Source organism: Penicillium samsonianum, assembly GCF_028829775.1.
Source record: "Penicillium samsonianum strain IBT 33392 chromosome Unknown utg000004l_segment0_segment0, whole genome shotgun sequence".
Lineage (NCBI taxonomy): Eukaryota > Fungi > Ascomycota > Eurotiomycetes > Eurotiales > Aspergillaceae > Penicillium > Penicillium samsonianum.
In genome coordinates, this window is record NW_026643262.1 from 2474167 (window position 1) to 2494825 (window position 20659).

General features: G+C 48.0%; 5 protein-coding genes across 5 annotated transcripts; 3 read left to right on the forward strand and 2 right to left on the reverse strand.

The window, feature by feature from the left end:
* Positions 1–832: 832 nt before the first annotated feature.
* N7471_007868 (type I polyketide synthase) lies at positions 833–9176 on the reverse strand (the record flags this gene model as incomplete). The annotated part of the gene is made up of 15 exons (XM_057280587.1): positions 833–1705; positions 1769–2255; positions 2321–2661; positions 2714–2788; positions 2855–3136; positions 3199–4050; positions 4125–4150; positions 4208–4304; positions 4377–6538; positions 6605–7051; positions 7099–7546; positions 7595–7707; positions 7768–7891; positions 7956–8466; positions 8515–9176. 15 exons carry the CDS (start codon positions 9174–9176, stop codon positions 833–835), a joined length of 7500 nt encoding a protein of 2499 aa, XP_057134847.1.
* A 1636-nt stretch (positions 9177–10812) lies between these two features.
* N7471_007869 (uncharacterized protein) lies at positions 10813–11361 on the forward strand (the record flags this gene model as incomplete). The annotated part of the gene is made up of 1 exon (XM_057280588.1): positions 10813–11361. The coding sequence occupies one exon, from the start codon at positions 10813–10815 to the stop codon at positions 11359–11361; it is 549 nt and encodes a 182-aa protein (XP_057134848.1).
* Positions 11362–12665: 1304 nt separating this feature from the next.
* Positions 12666–14225, forward strand: N7471_007870 (uncharacterized protein; the record flags this gene model as incomplete). The annotated part of the gene is made up of 2 exons (XM_057280589.1): positions 12666–13158; positions 13216–14225. The coding sequence occupies 2 exons, from the start codon at positions 12666–12668 to the stop codon at positions 14223–14225; spliced, it is 1503 nt and encodes a 500-aa protein (XP_057134849.1).
* Positions 14226–16248: 2023 nt separating this feature from the next.
* N7471_007871 (uncharacterized protein) lies at positions 16249–17866 on the reverse strand (the record flags this gene model as incomplete). Its single annotated transcript, XM_057280590.1, has 3 exons — positions 16249–16921; positions 16999–17213; positions 17411–17866. 3 exons carry the CDS (start codon positions 17864–17866, stop codon positions 16249–16251), a joined length of 1344 nt encoding a protein of 447 aa, XP_057134850.1.
* Positions 17867–18641: 775 nt separating this feature from the next.
* On the forward strand, positions 18642–20219 carry N7471_007872 (uncharacterized protein; the record flags this gene model as incomplete). Its single annotated transcript, XM_057280591.1, has 1 exon — positions 18642–20219. The coding sequence occupies one exon, from the start codon at positions 18642–18644 to the stop codon at positions 20217–20219; it is 1578 nt and encodes a 525-aa protein (XP_057134851.1).
* Between the last annotated feature and the right edge of the window lie 440 nt (positions 20220–20659).

Sequence of the window (20659 nt, forward strand, 5' to 3'; positions counted from 1 at the left end):
CTAATCAACATTGGAAACATCAAGACCAACCTTCCTGTCAACGTTGGGATTTTGATAACTTCATATTTTTAGGATACATAAACACTAAAATTTCTATACTAGCCTGGTAAAAGGAGCTGTCTACGCAGTCCCATAGACGCCAGGGGTCAAAACCCCATCTAGGCTTATCGTTGGTGCCCGAATGCCTAATTTTGCCTTGGTTCTCGACCACTTAGTTAACATGTAGTTATTACACCGCTCTATACAACGTAATGTAATTTATTCATACTGATATGAAGCTTTTCGTCCCATACAAATTCATGTATCACCATTGTTTTTGGTGGTTTACAGCTCTTAATGAAGCTTTTGTATGGCATGAAAAGCTTCATTTTCATACATGCCGCGAGAGAGCTTGTAAACCACCTAGAAAAATGGAGATGTAGGAATATTTATGGTGTAAAAAGCTTCATTTTACCATGCACTAGAGACAGCTGATAAAACCACAGTACCTTGCTTATTAAGGCAAATGTAATAGCAATTCAGGTATTTTAATTCTTCTGCTGGTCTGAATTCAGGCCTGCAGGCCAAAATGATTTACTAAAAATGGGGTTGACCCTTGGCGTCTATGGGACTGCGTACGACCTCCCAATTCCATCCTTCCATCCTTGTCAAGATGATCTCATTGATAATGTTGTCTTGATTGGGGTTTGCGGCATCCTCTTGAATCTTCAATTCTTAGATCTTATATTCTAGGCTAGGCAATGAGCAAGCTTAATTACAAGCAAAACTCCTCTTTCTCTAAGCGAGCAAACTGTATCATATACCCCTGTTCAATCGGTCGTTCAGGACCGCTTCATAGGGAATCCCTTTCCTTCGGGCCAATCGCTCTCTGATATAGTTCCGCCAGGAACACACGACTAAGATCTTCGATGGTGGTGGCGCCGGAGAGACTGGTCATGCTCATTTCAATCTCAAAGGCGGACCGGAAGTGACCTACAGCCTCAATCAGGAAAATCGAGTCAATAGACATTTGGGCGATCTGGGCCACCTCGGTCTGGTTCCTGATATTGAAATTCATATAATGTCCGATGTATTCAAGAAGAAGATCGTACGCCTGTTGCTCTTTCAGCATCACCGGGCTTTGCTGGGCCTGAATGATATACCGTTTCAACTGATCAACAATTCGATGTTCCTTGGCATTCCCCATTGTCGGTCCAATGTTAGCATAGAGCCGATACCGCGCATCGTGCCAAGGGATACGCAATACCGGATCCGCATGTGTTCGAGTAGTGCTCATTCCCACAATCACCTGGCCAGAGGCAGATACTCCATGGCTGCCACACGGTGTCCGACTTATACGTATAGTTGCCTGCAGAGCTTCAATTACCTCCCTTTCATCCAACAATCGTAACTCCCACTGACGAAGAGTGGCCAGCCATTCCGGTTCCCGAGTGAAGCAGCCAATATCGCCAACCGCACCTAGATTGAGTGTTGCGGCAGGCAGGCCCAGAGACCGGCGATGGCGTACTAATGCGTCGAGATATGCATTGGCCGACGAGTAGCCCACTTGTCCAATGCTACCGCAAACACCAGTTATAGAGCTCAGGACCACGAAGAAATCTAGAGTCGCAGAGCCAAGGGCACAGTGCAGATTCCAAGCACCCTTGACCTTGGGATCTTGGACTGCCTTCCAGTCGTCGTAGTCAGTCTCCAGAAGAGGTGCAGGCTAATAGATAACATTCTATTAGTAATTTCTCCGTGACAGGGCATCAATTGGGCTCCCACTCACCTTCAAAACCATGCCTAGGTGAATCACACCGGCTATTGGCTTGGGACTCGTAGCCACTGCGCGTTCTACGTCGTCCATGTTTGCCACACTTCCCATGATTGTGACTGGCTGGCAGCCCTGAGAGCGAAGCTCTTCGAGGAAATCCTGTTCCCTTGGCAGATGCGCTCCTGACCTAGATAGGAATACCAGATGACGGGCTCCGTTTTCCACCAGCCAATTCGACACGGCACGCCCGATGCCACCAAGGCCACCGATAAGGAGATACGCGGCATCTGGTCTGAAAGACATTGCTGATGTGGCGGTGATCCCTTTCGGAATATTGGCCACGGCATTCGCGCCTGCGAATCGAATCAAGATTTTTCCAATGTGGCTTCCACGTTGCATGTAGGAGAATGCCTCTCGAGTCTCGGATGCATCAAAGATCCTCACCGGGTGGATTGGCTTGATTTTCCCACTCAAACTAAGTCGAGTGAACATTTCACCCAATCTGATAAAAAAAGATAACGCGGTTTAGCTCAGTCTTTACCGTTCATGGAAAATCAGAGTACTCACCGTGCAAACCGGACAGGGCTCTCCAGAGCGAGCTGCAGGAGGTCCACGCCGATGAAGGTGCGATTGGCACCAAAAGGCTCCATTTTCATCATGCCATGGCCAATGAAATCGCGTTTCCCGATTTCCACCATCTTGCCAAACTTGGCCACGCAGCTCCAAGACGCATGGAGCAGCTCTCCCGCTAGCGAGTTCAGTACGAGGTCTATGCCTTGATTCTCAGTTGCGGCCATGACCGCGGCGACGAAGGAGGTGTCTCGGGAATAAAAGATGTTCGCACGTGGAATTCCGAAGGTATCCTCGAGGTACTGCACCTTAAGGTCCGATCCCACGGTAGCGTAAATCTGTAAATTTGGTCAAGACAAGTTTTTATCACTCTGCAAATCTCACTCTTACATTAGCCTTCATCATTTGAGCAATGTGAATTGCTGCCTGTCCAACTGCACCGCATGCCGAATGAATTAGCACAGACTATGGTTCTCTCGTTAGTTTGGTTCCTTTTTCTTTCATCGTATCAAAAGTGTTCAGTTCTCTCACCTGCCCTCTTTCCAGTTGTCCAACAGTGAGAAGAGAATAAATAGCCGTTCCGTACGCAACAGGGAGAGTGGCTGCATCCTCTAGGGATATACCGTTTGAAATCGGAAAGCACATCTTGCTGGACGTCACGAATCGTGAGGTATAGAGCCCGGTCCCGAGCACGCTGACAGCATCCCCGGGTTTTACATGCTTAACGTTTCCACCAACCCTGCGGATAAGCCCACTGGCTTCAAGCCCGAGGCCACGTTCCCCATCAATGGTACCTAAAGTTACCATTATGTCCTGTTTGGTTAGTTATAATGCTAAGCATAATATCGCCTTGGAATAATATCGTATCTACATACCCGGAAATTCATTCCAACGTAATGCACATCCACCTCGACATCATCCTCACCTAGAGTATGAATCTGCTGCTGTTTCCAAGTAATGGAATCCAAACCTCCAGGCTTTGCGATTGAAAGAGTCATTGGGGAATCTGGCTTAGGAGAAGGGGCTAGCTGTTCCAGGGGCAGCCAGTGGAATCGTCCGACATGGACGATGCCATTATGCAGAGCAAACTCGACCTCAGGGTCTCGTTGCTTTTTCTGAGACTGTCGGTGGAATTTCTGATATACATTGACTACGGCCTTCGCCGCAGAATCAGTGCAATCATCCACTTCGAAAGTTGCGAATTCGATCGAAGCTTCTAGCCGAATGGTCCTTGCAAACCCAGTGATTAAGCCAGAGGAAGGATCATCACATTTCATTTGTGAGGTCTTGGAGACCCACAGCGTTCGCCTCCTTTGTGATACGTACTTCAAAAGGGTATTGTATTTCTCCGCAGATATCTCCCGTAGAAACGGAACTTCCAAATCCAACAAAGCAATGACATCCCCTTCTTGCTCTGGCATATCTTCCAGCGTGGTAGAATGAACTTTGTACCCTTGTTGGCTGAATTGGCGAGTCAAAATATCGACCCATGAATGATGTGGTGTTTGACAAAGAAGGTATATATCTTTCTTCCTGGGCTCTTTCTGTGGAACCTTCGCCAGGATAGCTTGTTTCATTGACCAGGGGTACACAAACATGGCACAAGTGTGGAACTCTGGTTTCATGAAGCCAGCCTCGAGAAGTTGATTCTCCCAAAAATCTGCGGAATACGGACTTGTCAAGTGTAGGTCGCTTGTGAAAGAAGAAAATGGTGTGGGAATCAAGCTCTGCCGTTCCATTGTGACTATGTTAGAGAATCATTCTTAAAGCAAAGGAGAAAGGGGAGGGGGGTTTGTCATACCATCAAGTAGTCGATAAAGGGAACATCTACGGGATGTCAGAAATCGCCTATCTCAATGCAATAAAGCTCATGTTTCTACTTACCTGGAGTTACTTCACGGACCAGTACGCGGCCACCTGGAATAAGCAGAGAGCGAATGTCGCGCGAGAGCCTCTTTGAAGAGATAATCGACGGCAAGTTCTGTAGTTTCATTTGTTAATATTACACTTGAAGGGATTCGAGTGGCCACCACAATCAGCAAAGTAAACTCACGCTAGGAATGATCACTAAATCGTAACTTTTCGGCTCAAATCCTTGGGCCGAGATCCGAGAGTTCGAATCCAGAGAAACAGGGGAGAACCCGTCAATATCCGCAAATATTTCACTGGCTTCGGCCAGGAGGTCTGATGATTGGGTCGCAAAGGTGTACTTGGAAAAAAGACGAGTCCCTTCCTCAGACCGCAGGGCAGCCAATGCCCCTGAAGTGGTACCGCATGTGCCTGAGTTGATCTCGAGTATAGCCATGGAGGAATTTTGATGACCAAGTAATGAGAACGCATAACCTAGATCGACGATTGTTGCAGCGAATTCATATAGAGACTTTAAGCCTCTGTGATCTATGAAAAGCTCTGGAAAAGGTACCTGATCGTCAAGCACATCGAGTACCTTCGTCAGGTAGCTTTGGATAGGCTGGACCCAGGGTTCCGAGGATTCCATAGCAGCAGTGAAGTCTGCGATTAGCTTTGACTGGAGGGCAATCGGATCCGATAGCCAGTCAACAGCTTTCGGGAAAAAGGACCCTAGAATCTCTTGAATTCGCTTGAGGTTTGCTTCCGTCCACGCTTGAGATTGTGTGGAGATAAAAGACGAAGGTCCCATTCCCATTCTATCAACGAACTTCATAATGACGACAATCATCAACTTCACCACCAGGTCCATGTATGGAGCTTGCGGCATTGACTTGAATAAAAAGTCTTTTGCATCCAGAAGGTCGATATCTGGCTTCCACTCCAGGCGAGACCCCAAAGGGACCTTTGCTCCCGTGGATATCGGCTTATTCACAGGAAAGAACTTTACTCCTCCAAGGGCAAAAGCTAACCGTCCATTTGAATGCCCCGTCACAGATCCTCCCAAGGCAGATTTCAGCGCACCAGTGTCGCCCTTGGAAAACCTTGCCTGGAGGCATATGGGCTCAGATGATTCTGAAACGTAGATTCGGTTAATGGAAATGGGGATACCCATGTTAGGTAGCCGGCGCGAAAGACCATTACATGAGGCAACGCCCAGCAGTTGGAGACCTTGATCGATCATCACCGGATTGATACCGTACTCACCACCGGGATCAGAATGCCTATTGGTGCCAACTGTAGCAGTAGCTTGGTAATTCATCGGATCGGCAGTGATATCCTCAAGTCTGCAGAAATTCGGCCCAAGATCCAGCCCCAGCTTCTTCATTGCATCATACCACACGTCGGGATCAACACTGCGAATATTCCGGACAGAATCCTGAGTGTCATAATCATAGTTCCATTGGGCATCTCTGCCTCCCTTGACTTGGCCTGAGCAATGCTTCTGCCATTTGCTTCCATCATAGGCAGAGACGGTGAAATCGTACCATGCTGAATCGGCGCTGTTCGTAATCCTCTGAGGCCGGAGACTTGTGATAACTTCTGTCACGGTATTTTCTTTCAGGCTCATCGGTGTTTTCATGAACAGTTCCCGAATTGAACAACATGTAGAGCCAGTAACTTGCCGAATCGCTTCGCCGATCATGGAAATGTAACCAACACATGGGTACACAATTTCATTCTCAACCTTATGGTCCCGCAACCACAGAACATGTTTTACCTGCAGCCTATTTCTCCAGCAAGGCTCGATTGTTGATGATTCTGGTGATAGAGAGCCCAAAAGCGGGTGATTTGGGAACCGGGCGTGTTTCCACTCTCGAGTTATCCGAGTTTCGTACCAATATTGCTTGTCATGATCCCATGGATATAGAGGAAGATCTGTCAGGACGTTGCCACGACCATTAATGGCCCCCAAGTCAAGTGGACTATGATGCAAGTAGAGTTCACCAGCAGTGCACAACAAGCTTTCCAATGGCTCCTTGCTTTTCGAAAGCGTGGGTAGATACGCGAGTTGCGATGTTCGACCGCACGATTCAAAGATCTGCTTCATCGGACCCGACAAGAGAGCTTGGGGCCCTACTTCGATAAAAACCCGGTTTTGTGGGCTACCTTTGATAAGGCCGGTAATTGACTGGTTGAAAATAACGGGCGACTCCATGGTTTGACGCCAGTACTTCGTATTCAGGTCATCGGGCCATGAGATTTCTTCACCAGTCACGCTGGAGAACATTGGAATCATAGACTCATTGGGGCGAAGATGAGAATAGATCATCTTAGCATATTCTCGCGCAGACTTTGACATGGCCTCTATTAAGAGTCAGCCTGGCTATTCGATTATTCGTGGAAACGATCAGAGGATGTGAAAAAATTTACCTGAATTATACGCAACCTTCACAGGAAGGCGTTTGCAAAGACAATCCGGATGGTCAGCCAAGACTAGTCTCATACTTTCCTCCAATCTATCTGGTGCTCCCGACAGAGTCACGCTAAAAGGGCTATTTTCGCAAGCGACCGTAACTCCGTTTGTCAGATAGGGCAGAACTTCTGCTTTACCCAGGTCCAAAACTGCCATTCCACCGGGCTCACTATGTAGCTTTGCGGCCAGCCCTCGATAGTAGCTCAAAATTATTGCTGTATGTAATGAAATGGCACCAGCTGCATAAGCCGCGGCAATCTCCCCGCTGGAATGCCCTGCGACGGAACTTGGTCGAACCCCCCAATGGGAAAGCAGGTTGACAAGCCCAATCTGGACTGCCGTGTATAACAGCTGTGCAGATTCATCCTCGTCCATCCATGCAGGTCTGGAATTGGACAAGGCCTCTGTATTTAGGTCAGAGATATTCAGTTTAATGTCAGATAGTTCGTACCTTCGATTGTCCAGCCAGGTGGGCGATCCAGGGATTGTAATATATTGTCCATCTGTTTGATGTCATTCCGGAAACCCTTGATTTGTGTAAGTAATTGATTGCCCATTTCTGGCCATTGCGCTCCCTGGCCACCAGAGAACACAAATGTTACTTCCCAAGGTGCGCCATGGGAGGATAGCTGGACCTGACGACCCTGACTTGCCGACGTGCCATCCGCCACGAAGAATTTGCGAAAGCGCAGGGGCTCCCGCCTAAGTCCCAGTGTATATGAGATGTCCTGCAGTGTATATGGGCGCCTTCGGAGATATTCAAGTATCTGGGATTGGCGCCTTTCAAGGGATTGCTCTGAGTTGGCTGATATTATCAGGAGCTTCTTTCCCTCGGAACTTTTGCTGCCATGGATGTGTGTCTCCGTCGCACAAAAGGAAGACACTGAATCAAGGATTAACTAAGATTCGTTAGTCTAATAAAGTGCCTAATAAATTCGACATCTTACATGCGCGTTTGCACCGCCCACTCCGAAACAGTTGATGCTAACTCGTTCAGTACAACCATCCGGCCAAGGGGTTGGCTGGCGGGGCACTCGCAGTCTGGCTTCTTCGAAGGGAACTTTGTAAAGTCAGTCATGATAATTGACGTTGAAGGGGTGTGTACCCTCCTCTTACTTACTTCGCGGGTTGGGATGATTGAGATGCACGTTAGGTGGGATTATCCGGTGTTCAAGAGCTAGAATCGCTTTGATAACACTTGTGAGACCTGAAGCACCCTCGGAATGACCGAAATTTGGTTTGACCTATTGTCGAAAATCAGTACTGCACATTGATAATAGTCAATGGTAAGCAAAGAGCAAGACGCACCGAGCCCATCAGAATTCCTTTTTCAAAAACCTTTGCTACCACGGACGTTTCGGCGACATCGCCCTTTTGAGTTCCTGTTCCGTGGCATTCGAAGAAGGCCGTCTGTGAGAAATCATCAATCGCTGCTTTTTCGTAGGCTTTCCTGATGACCTTCTCTTGGCCCAAGGCTCGGGGGACACCAATCGCTGCCGACATGCCGTCGGAATTTATTGCGGTCGCGCGAATCACAGCCCGAATAGGGTCACTGTTTTGCAATGCATCATCCAGCCTCTTAATCAAGATGGCGTTCACAGCTTCTCCCCGGCCATATCCATCTGCGTCTGCGTCGAAAGTCCTGCATAGCCCACTTGGAGAGAGGGCTTGAGAAGTCGACATGGACGTAGCTGTGGTAGGGGACAGAATCAGATTGATTCCTGCCACTATAGCTGTGTCGCATTCGCCCGCTTCCAAGGCCTGGCAGGCGTGGTGTAAGGCTGTCATAGAGGATGAACAAGCCGTTCGATAAGTAACACTGAAAATAGTCAGTCGTCAATTCGGTTCTGGGTCATAAATTACCGACCTGGGCCCCATGAGATCAAACATGCGTGAGATTTGGTTTGCTAAGCAAAAGTCTTGCGCGCAACCGGTAAGGTTCCGCTCCAAGTCCAAACGATCTTGCATCGACAGTTCTAGCCAGTCATTCCCAAACGCTCCAACGAAACACCCGACATTTCCCCCGCGCAACTGTGACTCCCCGGCATTCTCGATGCACTCCCATGCGACTTCGAGTAAAAGTCGCTGCTGGGGATCCAGTGAAGCTGCAAGCCGCGGTGGGATGTTGAAGAAACCCGCGTCAAATCTCGAAGGGTCATCCTGGAGAAAGTAGCCACCCTCGATCCGGACCGATTGGGGCCGGGTCTTGCTATGGTGCGCACTCATACTATAGCGAGACTCGGGCACCGGGGAATGCCCATCTTTGCCTTCCATCAGAAAGTCCCAAAAGCCTTCTGCAGTTCGGATTCCCCCAGGAAGTCTCATGGCCATGCCCGTGATGGCCAACTGGGTTTTGCCGGAGGCCAATTGACTTTGAGCCTTTCCATCATCCGGGGGGAATGGAGGTGGATTTGCATTGTCCAGGATTGTCGTTGGTTTTGATGCAAGCATGCCATTTGTTTTAGGACGGCCTTCCGTCAATTCCGGAGGGTTACCGACACCCGATCCACCGGCGTTGTTGATAGCCATAATGATGCGATGTAGAAAAGACGTCTTTGAAGGGTATGTTATACGACGACAAACAAAAACACCAATATGGACAGAGAACTGACCAGAGGAGGTTATAACTATGCTAGTTTGTCGGCGGCCGGGGGATTTTGGTTGCTTTTTCCGTTTCAAACAGGTCTGATATATCTTATTTGATTCATTTATTCAGCTCTAGGATGATCGGTCCCACTCTTTCCCAAGTGGAAGCTTAAATCTCCGTTGATAGAACCCTAGTCTAGGTGCAACCCAGACCGTAGCTCGGATCGAGTGTGTAGTACTCCGTATACCAGTGTTTAAGTCGTCTTGCACTAGTCATCTCACTGCTTGACCTACAGGAAGAGATAATATACTGTAGGATCCATGACTTGGTCCAACTAAGACTATCAATAACAGCACTAGCCGCCGTACTACCTCCAGAATGGACAGATTGATCAATATGATAGAGCGCATATCCACCTTGCAGCATGAAAATCTTGCAGCTTTCATCCATAGGAATCAAGAGTATAAGTTGGACTTGGATATGCCCAATAATTCTTTCCGCGGGCTGGTGGCTAGACTAGCGATGACATGCAGTGAGAGAAGGGTCCTGTACTAGATCATCTTCCGACCTAGCGCAATACATATATATCCCTTGCTCTGGGGTAATTAAGAAATAGATCCTTCACGCTTTCACACATAATAGCCACTGAGATGTTTCTATATTTTAGAATTTACCTCCGCTCAGTACCCAATAATAAGCAATCTAAGGGGATTGGCTGTAGCGGATTCAATACTGGGTTGAATTGGAAATACAGGACTTCGTGGAATAAGAGGCATAAGTGGAAACTCTGGTATGACAACCGATCAGGTTGTCATAAGTGGTCTTTTTGGTAAACGCGGAAGCGTCTATTGCAAGAGTATCCTTGGAAGTGCAAAGGGTCCAGAACCCCTTTATCCCTTACATTGGCCAACAAGTCTATTGGATTATCAGGTCATGGGGAAGGTGGTGCGGCATTTTGGAGTTCAGGAATTTTGATCAGCAAGGGATGGATTTAAGGTCATAGCGGAAAACAGCTACTTGTCTGTCTCGAAGTATTACAGTTCTGCTGAATACTGCATATAACCAGACCTAAGAGGGAAGGGAAGGGTTCGACAATATGTATAGAATATACTGGTATTTATAGGTTTGCCCAAGTGTCGCTTATTATGTATGTCTTCTGCTCCGGAACGAGGAAAGGAACTGAAAGGGCTTTGAGAATCGATATAAGTGTCGCTTATTATGATGGGTCTCATAATAAAGAGAACATATAACCAACAAATCCGAGGGCAGAGCTTTCCCATGCATGGAAAAGGGGTTCGCAATATTCTGACAGAAAACGTTCTCAACAGATTGCTTGTTTATTCCCCCATATGATCCCCGGCTCTGATCTGCTAGAATACGGCCCTCATCCTTTTAAAAGCTTTTCAACTACCTTGATAACGTACTCTTCAACTTCAGTAAGCGGATTCCGCACTTGAGAACTCCATTTGATCATCTTCACAGTTTCCACGCTGCGTTTGAGGAACTTCCATTCCAATAGTGATAACCAATCACTCTGGTCCATGAGCTTGTCCGAACAACCTGTTCAGTTGCCCCAAAATGCGTCCCACTCAGATTTTCACTCTTATATCTACTGTTGGTGTTTGCCTCAGTCCGGGCGTCAACGCCACAATGGGATTTTCCTGTCTCAAAGCCTTTCAGAGCCTAAACCCACGTCGTTTCATCGAAAGCATCCACCAAAACTCGTGTGACGCAGGCTGTCAGCCTCGGCCAGCCCACTGGGATCAACATGGGCGAGAATTAATGCGCGGCTTGATCGAAGATGGATCTGCCCACATCCAGATAGACGAAGGGCAGGACGCCATCGCCGAGTATATGGACAGGCTGTTCGAGGGCCTGCGCACCAAATGCGAGGGGAAACTGGACGGTGCCCACATGTGTCAGGACTCAGAGCAAGTTCGCGAAACCATGAAATGCTTCGACGAAAACACCAGATTCACCGCTTTCCGCGCCGCGCCTGGCCTTCTTCCTTATCTTTCCGAAGACCGATGCAAGCGAATCGACGATTATTTAAATAGCCCTCAGTTGTGGGACAACGATTTGCCAGCGCGAGCGCAAACTTACGCAAATCGATGCCATGAGCTCTAGTGATTTCATTTTTTCTCTGGGTAGGTAAATTGGTTGGGTCACTACGTTGGAAAGCCGGCCGTAGGAGCGTCAAGGACTAATCAACGAGTCTTGCGAAGCCGGTGTTCCGACCCGTTCACAGGACGGCAATTTGGCGATCCCCAGCAGAAATCACTTCCTTTTTTAAGACCTCTCCTTTCTGAATCACACTAGTGTCTCTAGTCATACTCTAATCTTTCTTGCAATATCCTCAACATAAGAAGTTCGTCTATTGTATAGCTGCGCTCGGTATATGTCGGGTTGACGGTTGACAAGGCACAATATTTGCGTCAAATAGGGCTATAGTGCTGTTTTCAACCACCGGGCAGTGCAGATGATAACAATACCAATGAGGCTAGCCAGCAGGCGAAAGGTGCATAGCACGTACACACACCCCTGTCAGGCAAATCGAGTCAGAATCGAGAGGGTACGCTGAAAATAAATTCAGAGAAAATCCCAGGCCTGTTATATACGACGGAACAAGCGACATATACCCCCTATGTAGGTAGTAACGGATTGGTACTAGTGGTGATTAGGTATTGGCCCCCAGCCCCCTAAATGTAAACCGCCCCCAAAAACTGCGACCTATAAACTGACCCCTGAATGACAAGGATGGGGTGTGATATCGTCGGCACACCACAGCGATATGCAGGCGCCTTGTGCCTTGAATCCCAACCAAACAAGTGTGGGGCTTTGTGTGTTCGTATTCGACATCGTGCTTCTCTATCGCGCGCATTAGAATCCTATCTACGGAGTACTCCGTACCTATCCTCGTGATGGATTGGTAAATGAAATGTACTTGCTTTTTTTTGTTCGTGGGGTTGGAATGGCTGGGGTTCACACGTGGGTACTCATTTATGTATGGAAATATTTTACTGTTTTTTAAATTACAAATACAATGTACTCGAATAACTACATGTTATTCTTTACGTGTTGGTAAGGCCAATTCCAAGGTCAATGCCCATGTGGATGGGCCTACCCTAATCCAGGCTCTACCAGAGTGACCAGGGTATAACGGCGATCGTACTTCCTAACAGTCGGCGCCGTGCACATCATATAAAAATTCGAAACATACCATTTGATATTTTTCCCTTCTCCTTTGCGGTATTTCCTTCACTCCAGATATCCCAACTTTGAAAACTGCCTTGAGCCAAAGTTGTATTTCAATATCCAGAGCCCTTCAAACCCCTATGAGCAACAGAGGAAAGAATTACTGTACTGTATGGGAAAGAAGCGACCGAGTATGATGAGTGTAACTGACCTCAATAAGGCGTGAGATGAACAACATGGACAACCCTGAATATTTCATCAGCTGGGGGTCAGAGAGACACGTTCCACTACGACGATTCGAAGACCTCCAGCCAAATCGCCACGACCTTGTTCGGTATTATGGAGAGGTCCTTGAGACAGCTCAAACCTTCACACAGCATTTTTCGAAACAGCCGCTAAAAAGTTACGACATGGAAAGATCGCTGAGAAAGAATATGGGCTGTGACCCTTCCTGCCTGGATGAAGATGAAAACAGCACATCTATTTGTTGGTTGGACATTGTTCGTCATGGCGATTTCCAGCAACAAAGTGATGGATGTTACCACTGCTTCATTCAAGGGAAGGTGTTTGTCCACGACCAGGAATTACACAATAGGGTCGACTTTTGCCGAAGCCACGCCCTCCAAATTTCCAATTCGGGACCAAGCTACGCAGATGTGGAAAGGGAGGCGGAGGCCACTAAGGAGATATTGACTGATATCTCCAAGGAACTAAGAGACGTTTTAAAATGTGCGTACTTCTCATCAACTCAAGAATCTTGTGCAAGCGGTAATCTAACTGGAACAGATACGAAGGGTCTAGGAAAACTCCAACGAGCATTGAAGATACGCGATAGCAACCTTCAATCCCTCCGAGGCCCTACCGTAATATCTCCCACAACAACAAGTCCACCACAGTGTCTGACGCCACATGAGCCTGATACCACTGTATCTGTCGAGAGGCCCCGTGCATCAAGTTCAGCACAGTCAAGCGGGTCGGAAACCACTTCCGACGACGACCATGATAAGCCAATGGCGATGGGTTGCAGCAGTTCCTCAGAAGACTCAAGTGAGGATGAGTCAGAGGACGAGGCCACAGAGGACAAAGGGACGGGAGATGACAGTTCCAAGAATGACACCAGTCAACTGAGGAACAATAACTCTGATAATGGAGGCAGCGCGGCACCAGATAATGCCATGGTTGTTTCATTGAACCCTCTGTCCTCCAGGACTCTATCTTCGAGGTCTCTAATGGCAGAGGAAAATATCATCTCAACAGGCCATGCCTCTCTGCTAGGAGACATTGGAGACGCCGTCTCGGTGAACACCGCGTCCTCGAGAAATTCATCGTCCATATCTTCGCCAACGGAGAACGAAAATCGCGTTGCAATGGATCTTGTATCCTCGCAAAAAGCTCCCCAGATGGATACGCACCTACCACTCCCCAAAAGTCCGATTCGCCAGGGGTCCAATACTCTCATTGAAAGTGAAGAAGGCCCATCTCCCCGCGCAGCCAAACGACGGAGATACATCGGTGCATCGAGAGCACAAAAGAAAGTACCAATGCCCGGTAGGAAGTCCAGTCCTCAAGAGAGATCGAATAGTGTGGCCTGGCTGAAGGCCCATTCAGACAAAAGATGGACCCAAGGGAGATTCGAACTCGAATATTGCCTCAAATTTGGCCGTAAACGAGCATTTAAAACGCTCACGGATTGGATGGACAAAGAGAATTCTCAAGAGGAAAGCAGCCATATTGTGGTATTGAAAGTTCCGATTCCATGTCTGCATGAGGCATCATTGAATGACAATTCTTCATAGCCGACGACGGGCCTTTCAAATGGCAATACCTACATACCATCATTCGTTCAATACGGGCCCTCGGAGAAGCCGCAGAATTGGTCGCACGGGGATAACACGGGCTTGGCTTCCCAGTCCCCTACTAGGATAGAAAGTGGTCTCCCGAACTTGCTAGACTGAAGGTTTAAAGGAGTCATTTACTCCCTTTTGGGTTGACTGTCAGAGGGTCCACGGGTATACTCGATGTAAAAGCAGCATGATCTAATCTTCTTTGGGGAAGGAAATGGAAAGAATCATGTCTGATATCATAGCAGAAAAGCAGATTGTTGCCTTGTTTCATAAGCTTTTGGTACGATAGAATTTAGTATTTCTTTCGCGATATAGTAACCTGTGCGTACAAAAACCTCTTGTTATGCCTCCCACTTGGGTACATACATTACATGTACCGCATTGGTATAAATACATTACGGTATCGTATAAGTATGGTATTTTGCAGTTCATAGAAAAGTCCAGGCGCATTCACGGCCCCAGGGGGGTAGGTCGAGACTGATTACGGAAGTACGAAGTACGAAGTAAAAGGAAATGAGCACCAGCCAGTTTTGCAGGGTTTCTGGAATTGGTAGGTGGAATTGTGACATGTCTTTGTTTGAGTGTTGCTAGTATACTTCCAATTTGCGCGCCTGTTATTATTGGTCTAGGTGATGTTGATCTTTGCAAGGTAGCCAATTGCTTTTATTTGGGAAAAATTGGTAAGTCCCCCCTTTTCAGACCATTGGATAAGCCACCGCTTGCGCCGTAGTATAAGAACCACCTTATGCAAACGCAAATTGCGGCCCCGGAGAAGATGGAGAAGGGAGTAGTATATGTAGTGATCGCATGAGCAGGGCTATCAGAAAGATGTATGGTAAGTCTTTTGCCCGTTTATGAAGTAGGGGGCCGAGAGTGTAGCTAAGTGGCCGCTACTTATTGCTTTGTTCGACTTATGGTATCGATAAACACTTTTTTGTCTGCTACCTGGGCCCTCACTCCTTGTAGGCCGGTGAAATGTCGCCTTTCTTTAACCGATTAGCTCTATAACCGAAAAGCTAGGGTTGTGATTAAGCTAAGGTGATAATATAATTTGCATATGTTGACCTAATTATTGACACGACTCCTACTGGATTAAAGTCTTTTTTGCGTACTATAAACGATGTGATATATAGCGTTTTCTTTTTCTTTCCCCTTTTCTAAGGTGCGAAACTTGGTTTCTTTTGCGATATTCGCTAAGTTATCTCTCACTTTGCCGAATATGCTAACTGCCTCGCTTGATCCTGTCGTGTAAACGAATTCTAGAACCGTTTAATGGCCTATAGGGGCTGGAGTGTCTATTAGCCGCGCTGCGCTGCCCTCGTCGGCGGGTGCTGACGTTGTTGAGCCCCTCCTATGTGGAATCTAGTTCCGGCAAATCTTGGTAAGTTGAATATAAGCTTACTCCTAAGTATGGTAATTTAATAAGATATTGTTGTGGAATGAGGTAAGCTCACGCCTCCTAAATGCCGAAGAAAAGATTATCGAGCAACGAGCGTGGGCTTGCATCATTGACGTGACTCCCATATAACAAACTCCCATTAACAAAGCCATTTTGTCGAATAAAAACCAAGTGCGCTTTAAGGTGGAAGTGCAGTTCTTTGAATATATCCAAAGTGGGAGCGCAAGGAATTTAGCTTTGGTCACTCGCTACCTTCATGTCACCTTCATGAGCGTCAACTGTCAGACAACATATAGATGTCGTAAAAAGAAGCTAGTGAAGGGGAAGGAAGATGGGCTTGGCCACAGTCAATTTCCCAAATAGTCTTCTGGGGGTAAATCAACGGTAGCTACGAACAAGAACAAGAACCCAAATCAAATGACCATCGATTGGTATAGTGAAGCAATTAGAACTATGCTTATTTTGACATCATCCGTAAGACTGATGTTCTCTCTTGATGCTTCCTTCCTCCGTTGTAAGACACGAGAGAACGGGTCTCACCAACCTCTTGGCCGCCTCCTCCGGTGAGAAGATGGTTTAGTTTCTACGTACAAAAAACGCCCCGAACTCGATGTTATCCTCAAGCCTCTTCAGTGTGCTACTGTCATACTGCAGCGCGATCTCAAGACCTTTACCGTCGCCACGGCGGGGTGGCAGAATCAGACAACGACCATCAGGTTTATCCTCAGTGTTACCCACAGTGCATCGCAATGCCGAGGGACAACCAAGCTCATGGCCGAAGTAGATGTCATTGTACGCATGACCCTGGATACAGACAAGAAGCATGTCTGGGCCGGGGTAGCGGTTTACGTTCCACGTTAATGTCGTACTTTTGGGCATCTGATTCAGGAGACCGACAAGGCGCCTGACTGCTTTATCATCTACCGCAGCTATCGCTTTGTGGATGCGACGCGCCGCCTCGGGGTAGATGGTGCTCGTAAGATGTTTCGATGTTGACGATGATCCGCCTTCCTGAAGACTGGCAACGGGTAGCCTGGCCACTGCGTTTGGTTCCGCAAAGTTCCCCCAATAGTTGGATGGGACGTTGGGGTTTTTTGTACGGCCCCTGGCATCAATGGTGATGGAAAGCTTCGCCTCAGGATACCTCTGAGAATCGATATTTCTGGCCACGATTATGTGACGCCAGATGAAGGCACCCAATGTTTCGACTGTGCCAAGCTTGGTTTCGGGAACATTGTTCGAGATGCGGCTTTTGAGCAATGCAAGCTTTTCGGCCGAGATGAAGTACGTAGCATATTCGAATGTGGAATCCCACTGGCTGTGTACTCCGTTGGATTGAGGAACTCGGTGGTGTCTTCTGCGAGCTTCCAGTGAGGGAATTCCTCGGGCGTTACACTCTGATCGCCCTCAACGACACCACTTCTCTCTAGAAGATGGATTTGCGAGGTAGGTTTGCTGTCTAACCCATCGGCCACAGCAGAAAAGTGAGCGCCTATGGCAGAATATAACATGAAGTTACATTGGCCATCACCAGCCACATGCTATGTTATTCATTAGTATCGCCCTCAGCTCAGAATTGGACGGGACAGGTTCTATCAAAGTATTTGATCTTAGAGCCCGTCCCAAGCCAAAAAGAAGATGAACCCAAATCAGAGTGGAGGCTTACATGTAGGCAGCTTCCCAGTATCAGTCCTCCAGGTATGAAATTAAGTTGTACAACAAGGGCTGGAAGCCTCACGTTGTCCTCCAGCTTCGCGGACGTTCCGAAAACAATGTGCCTTGGCATCTTTTTGAGAGGGAAGTGTTCCTGCTCCAGGTGGTCGAACGTGCCAAAGTTCCACAGACCACAAAGCTCAGGTGAGGTATAGTCTTTGTAATGGATTTCAACACCCTTGTTGGAGTCGAATACGAGCTCAACCTCTTCACGGCTGTTATCGGTGTGTTTCTGCACGCAGCACGCAAGCTCCGGCATGTCACTCACGATCCTCAAGAGGGCTTCCTGGAGGACGCTGAAGATTTGTTTCTTATCCGCATCTGGACCAAGTCGGAAAAATAGACATATCGACATGTAGTCTCTAGGCGCAATCTGATCGATCGCAGAAAGCTTCACCACTTGTCCGTGGCTGTCTGGGTGTGGCTTGATGACTGCGACAGTGCTGGTCGGTAAAATGGCCGCGGTCTCCATGTCAGACATCTTGGGTGACTTTTGTTTTGCACATATGACCCTCCAATCTGTTCAAACAAGAGGAATGGATGAGCTAGTGAGTGAACAACTATATGTATAACGGCTTGTAGAAGATAAAAGGCGACGGACATGAGTTAGCTACCAGGGGGAGGCAAAGACTCCAGGGTTTGGACCCATTATCACAGTTCCAGCAGCATTTCGTGAAGCAGCCCCTGCCATTGCGGTCTCCGCTAATGCGTCGATCTTTGCTCTATAGGATCCAGTCAGGGCGGCATGCCAGCTGAGGCTGAGGTTTTGTAGAGCTAAAAAAATGAGACCATTGATGTATAGACGACGATCATTTGTCTATTAGAGCCGTTTAGCATTTTAATTTTCAAATTCATGGCAAATTCATAGTGGATCTCTACCAATGGGGTTTAGCTCTGTTTTAATAGAGAAAGTGGCAAAACTATGAATTATGAACTATCAATTGGCTATTGAATGCTAAACGTACTATATCCTCCGACCAAGATCTTAGTGGCTTCAAGTACCCCCACCGGACCAATTGGAACAGACACTGTACCACGAGCAGCCGCAATGACTCCACTTGGCGACGATCCCCTAAGGGCGCGCAAGCCCATCTGAACTTCAATCGTCAGAAACATACTACAATTGGACGTCAACAAAGGGGTGGGGACACTGGAAGGCACTAATCCACATGTTCTTAATGGTGTCACGACCTCGAAAACCTAAGCATGCGATTCTGTATCTTCTTTCTTCGCTGTGAAAGGCGCTTGACTTTTCAATGGACCCCCAAACACTGCCTAGCTCATGGGTTGAGCCTGCGGGCCCTGTGCGTCCCTCTCTCATCAGATTATCTGCTCTGGATAATTTGACCTCGCCAGTCTATCCTTCGCCGACAGAATTCTTCCCTTTAAAACCAGACGCCGACCCCAGACAGCTCTACGAAGACTGCAAACGTGGCCTCGCCCGTTACATATACCAACACCCACATCTTTGTGGTAGAATTGTCAAGGATGAAACTGGACGCAACTCGATCGAGATTCGCCCAACGCCGTACGCCGGTGTCAATTTTGAGTTCCACGACCACCGAGACATGAAGGACATGCCTTCGTATGAGGAGTTCAGAAGATTTGGCTGGCCATTCGGTGACGGCGACCAAGATGGTCTGAGCAAACTGCGCCAAAAAGACTTCCCATGCGCCCAGACCGGCGACCCCATCCTTGCTCCTCGATTCAATGTCATCAAAGGCGGAATAGTGTTGACCATGTCTATCGCACATGCTATGTGTGACCTCGTGCAATGTATGGACTTGATGGGGTCTTGGGCACGTAACTCGCGTGCTGTTGCCAATGCTCGGACAAATAATATGCCCGAGCCTCCGCTACCGCAGCAAGTAGCAGCGAATTTGATGGACCGCTCGCCGCTGACGCCTAATGTGCAGATTGAGCATGATCTCGAGAAGTTGGCGGCTCTCGCGGCAAATCTTCCACATTGGACAATGCTCGACCCTCGCGATCCCCGAAAGATGGGCAAGACAATAGATGGCATCTTCACAAAGGCTCGTTTGACAGACATTGACCTGGCCAACTTTCCTGAAGATACGCTTCGTGAGCTGTCGACCTCTGTATGGACCTTCCCTCAATTATCAATAAAAAAACTGAAACTCGTCGCCGACAGAGTCTCGCCTAGAGACACCAAGCTGTCATCCATCGACTGTCTGACAGCTTTTACTTGGCAGCGTTTCTTCGCTGCCAAATGGGCCCCGGGTGTGCCGGGTGCGGAGCCTATACCCAAGACGACGCGTATCGTTTACCTTGGGAGCGTGCGCCCGCGCCTGACACCGCCTTTGCCTCTCGACTACATGCCGGCCTGCGTGGACTTCTTTCCAGTTGCTGCAAAGACTGATGGCTTCACATCCGCAGCCCCGGAGGCCTTGGCCAAGGTAGCAACGATGATTCGCAGTACCAACAACAACTGGAGTGAAGAGGTATTCCGCGAAATAATAGATATTGCGCAGATGCACCCTATGAACCCGGGTCTAGTACCAAGAGGTCCGCTCGATGCCCTTGTCACTGATCACACACGTCTCAGCTCAGTCGTGCTTGAGGACTGGGGTCCTGGCCTCGGCCGGTGTGAGGCGTATCGTGAGCCATATCTTGGCCGGGTGCTTCCCCGTGGCGAGATTACTCTCCTGCCAGGTTGTGATAATGGTGAAGTAAATGTTATGTTTGCTGGCGAAGCTGTCGTCTTGGAACGGCTGAGAAATGACAAGGATATGAATGCCGTGGCTTCGTGTCAGTTCATAATGGACGACTTTATCAAGATAGCTGCAAAGAATCGGCGCTCAGCGAGATTATGAGGAAACATCCCTATTCCAATTAACTGTATGTTATATTCGCACTAGGCGGGTCGAAGCTTATCCCAGCATATTGTTCTCTGCATCTGAGTTTGTACCGAATGCTCGAATACGAGTTACTTGGCTTCAAACTGTGAGACTTCATGTAGATATAAATCTCGTGCTTCATTGTCTCGTTGCTGTGCTACACGGCGACGTTTCTTCTGGTCCATTCTGTGGCTTACAAGGTTGCACTAATTGAAGAATGCGACAGTTCTACGCGGTCTTGTTGTAGAGCATTCTGCTAGATAGGAGGGTAATCATCTCACGTCGTAACATATCTGGCTACTTCACAGTGAACCTCTTTCTGAAAACGGCTAGGGGCGTCGACAAGCGGCTGTTGCGAGTTACGAATAATTTTCACTCCTCGAAGCGGTGCCCAAGGGCGTCCGTGAGGACGGCAA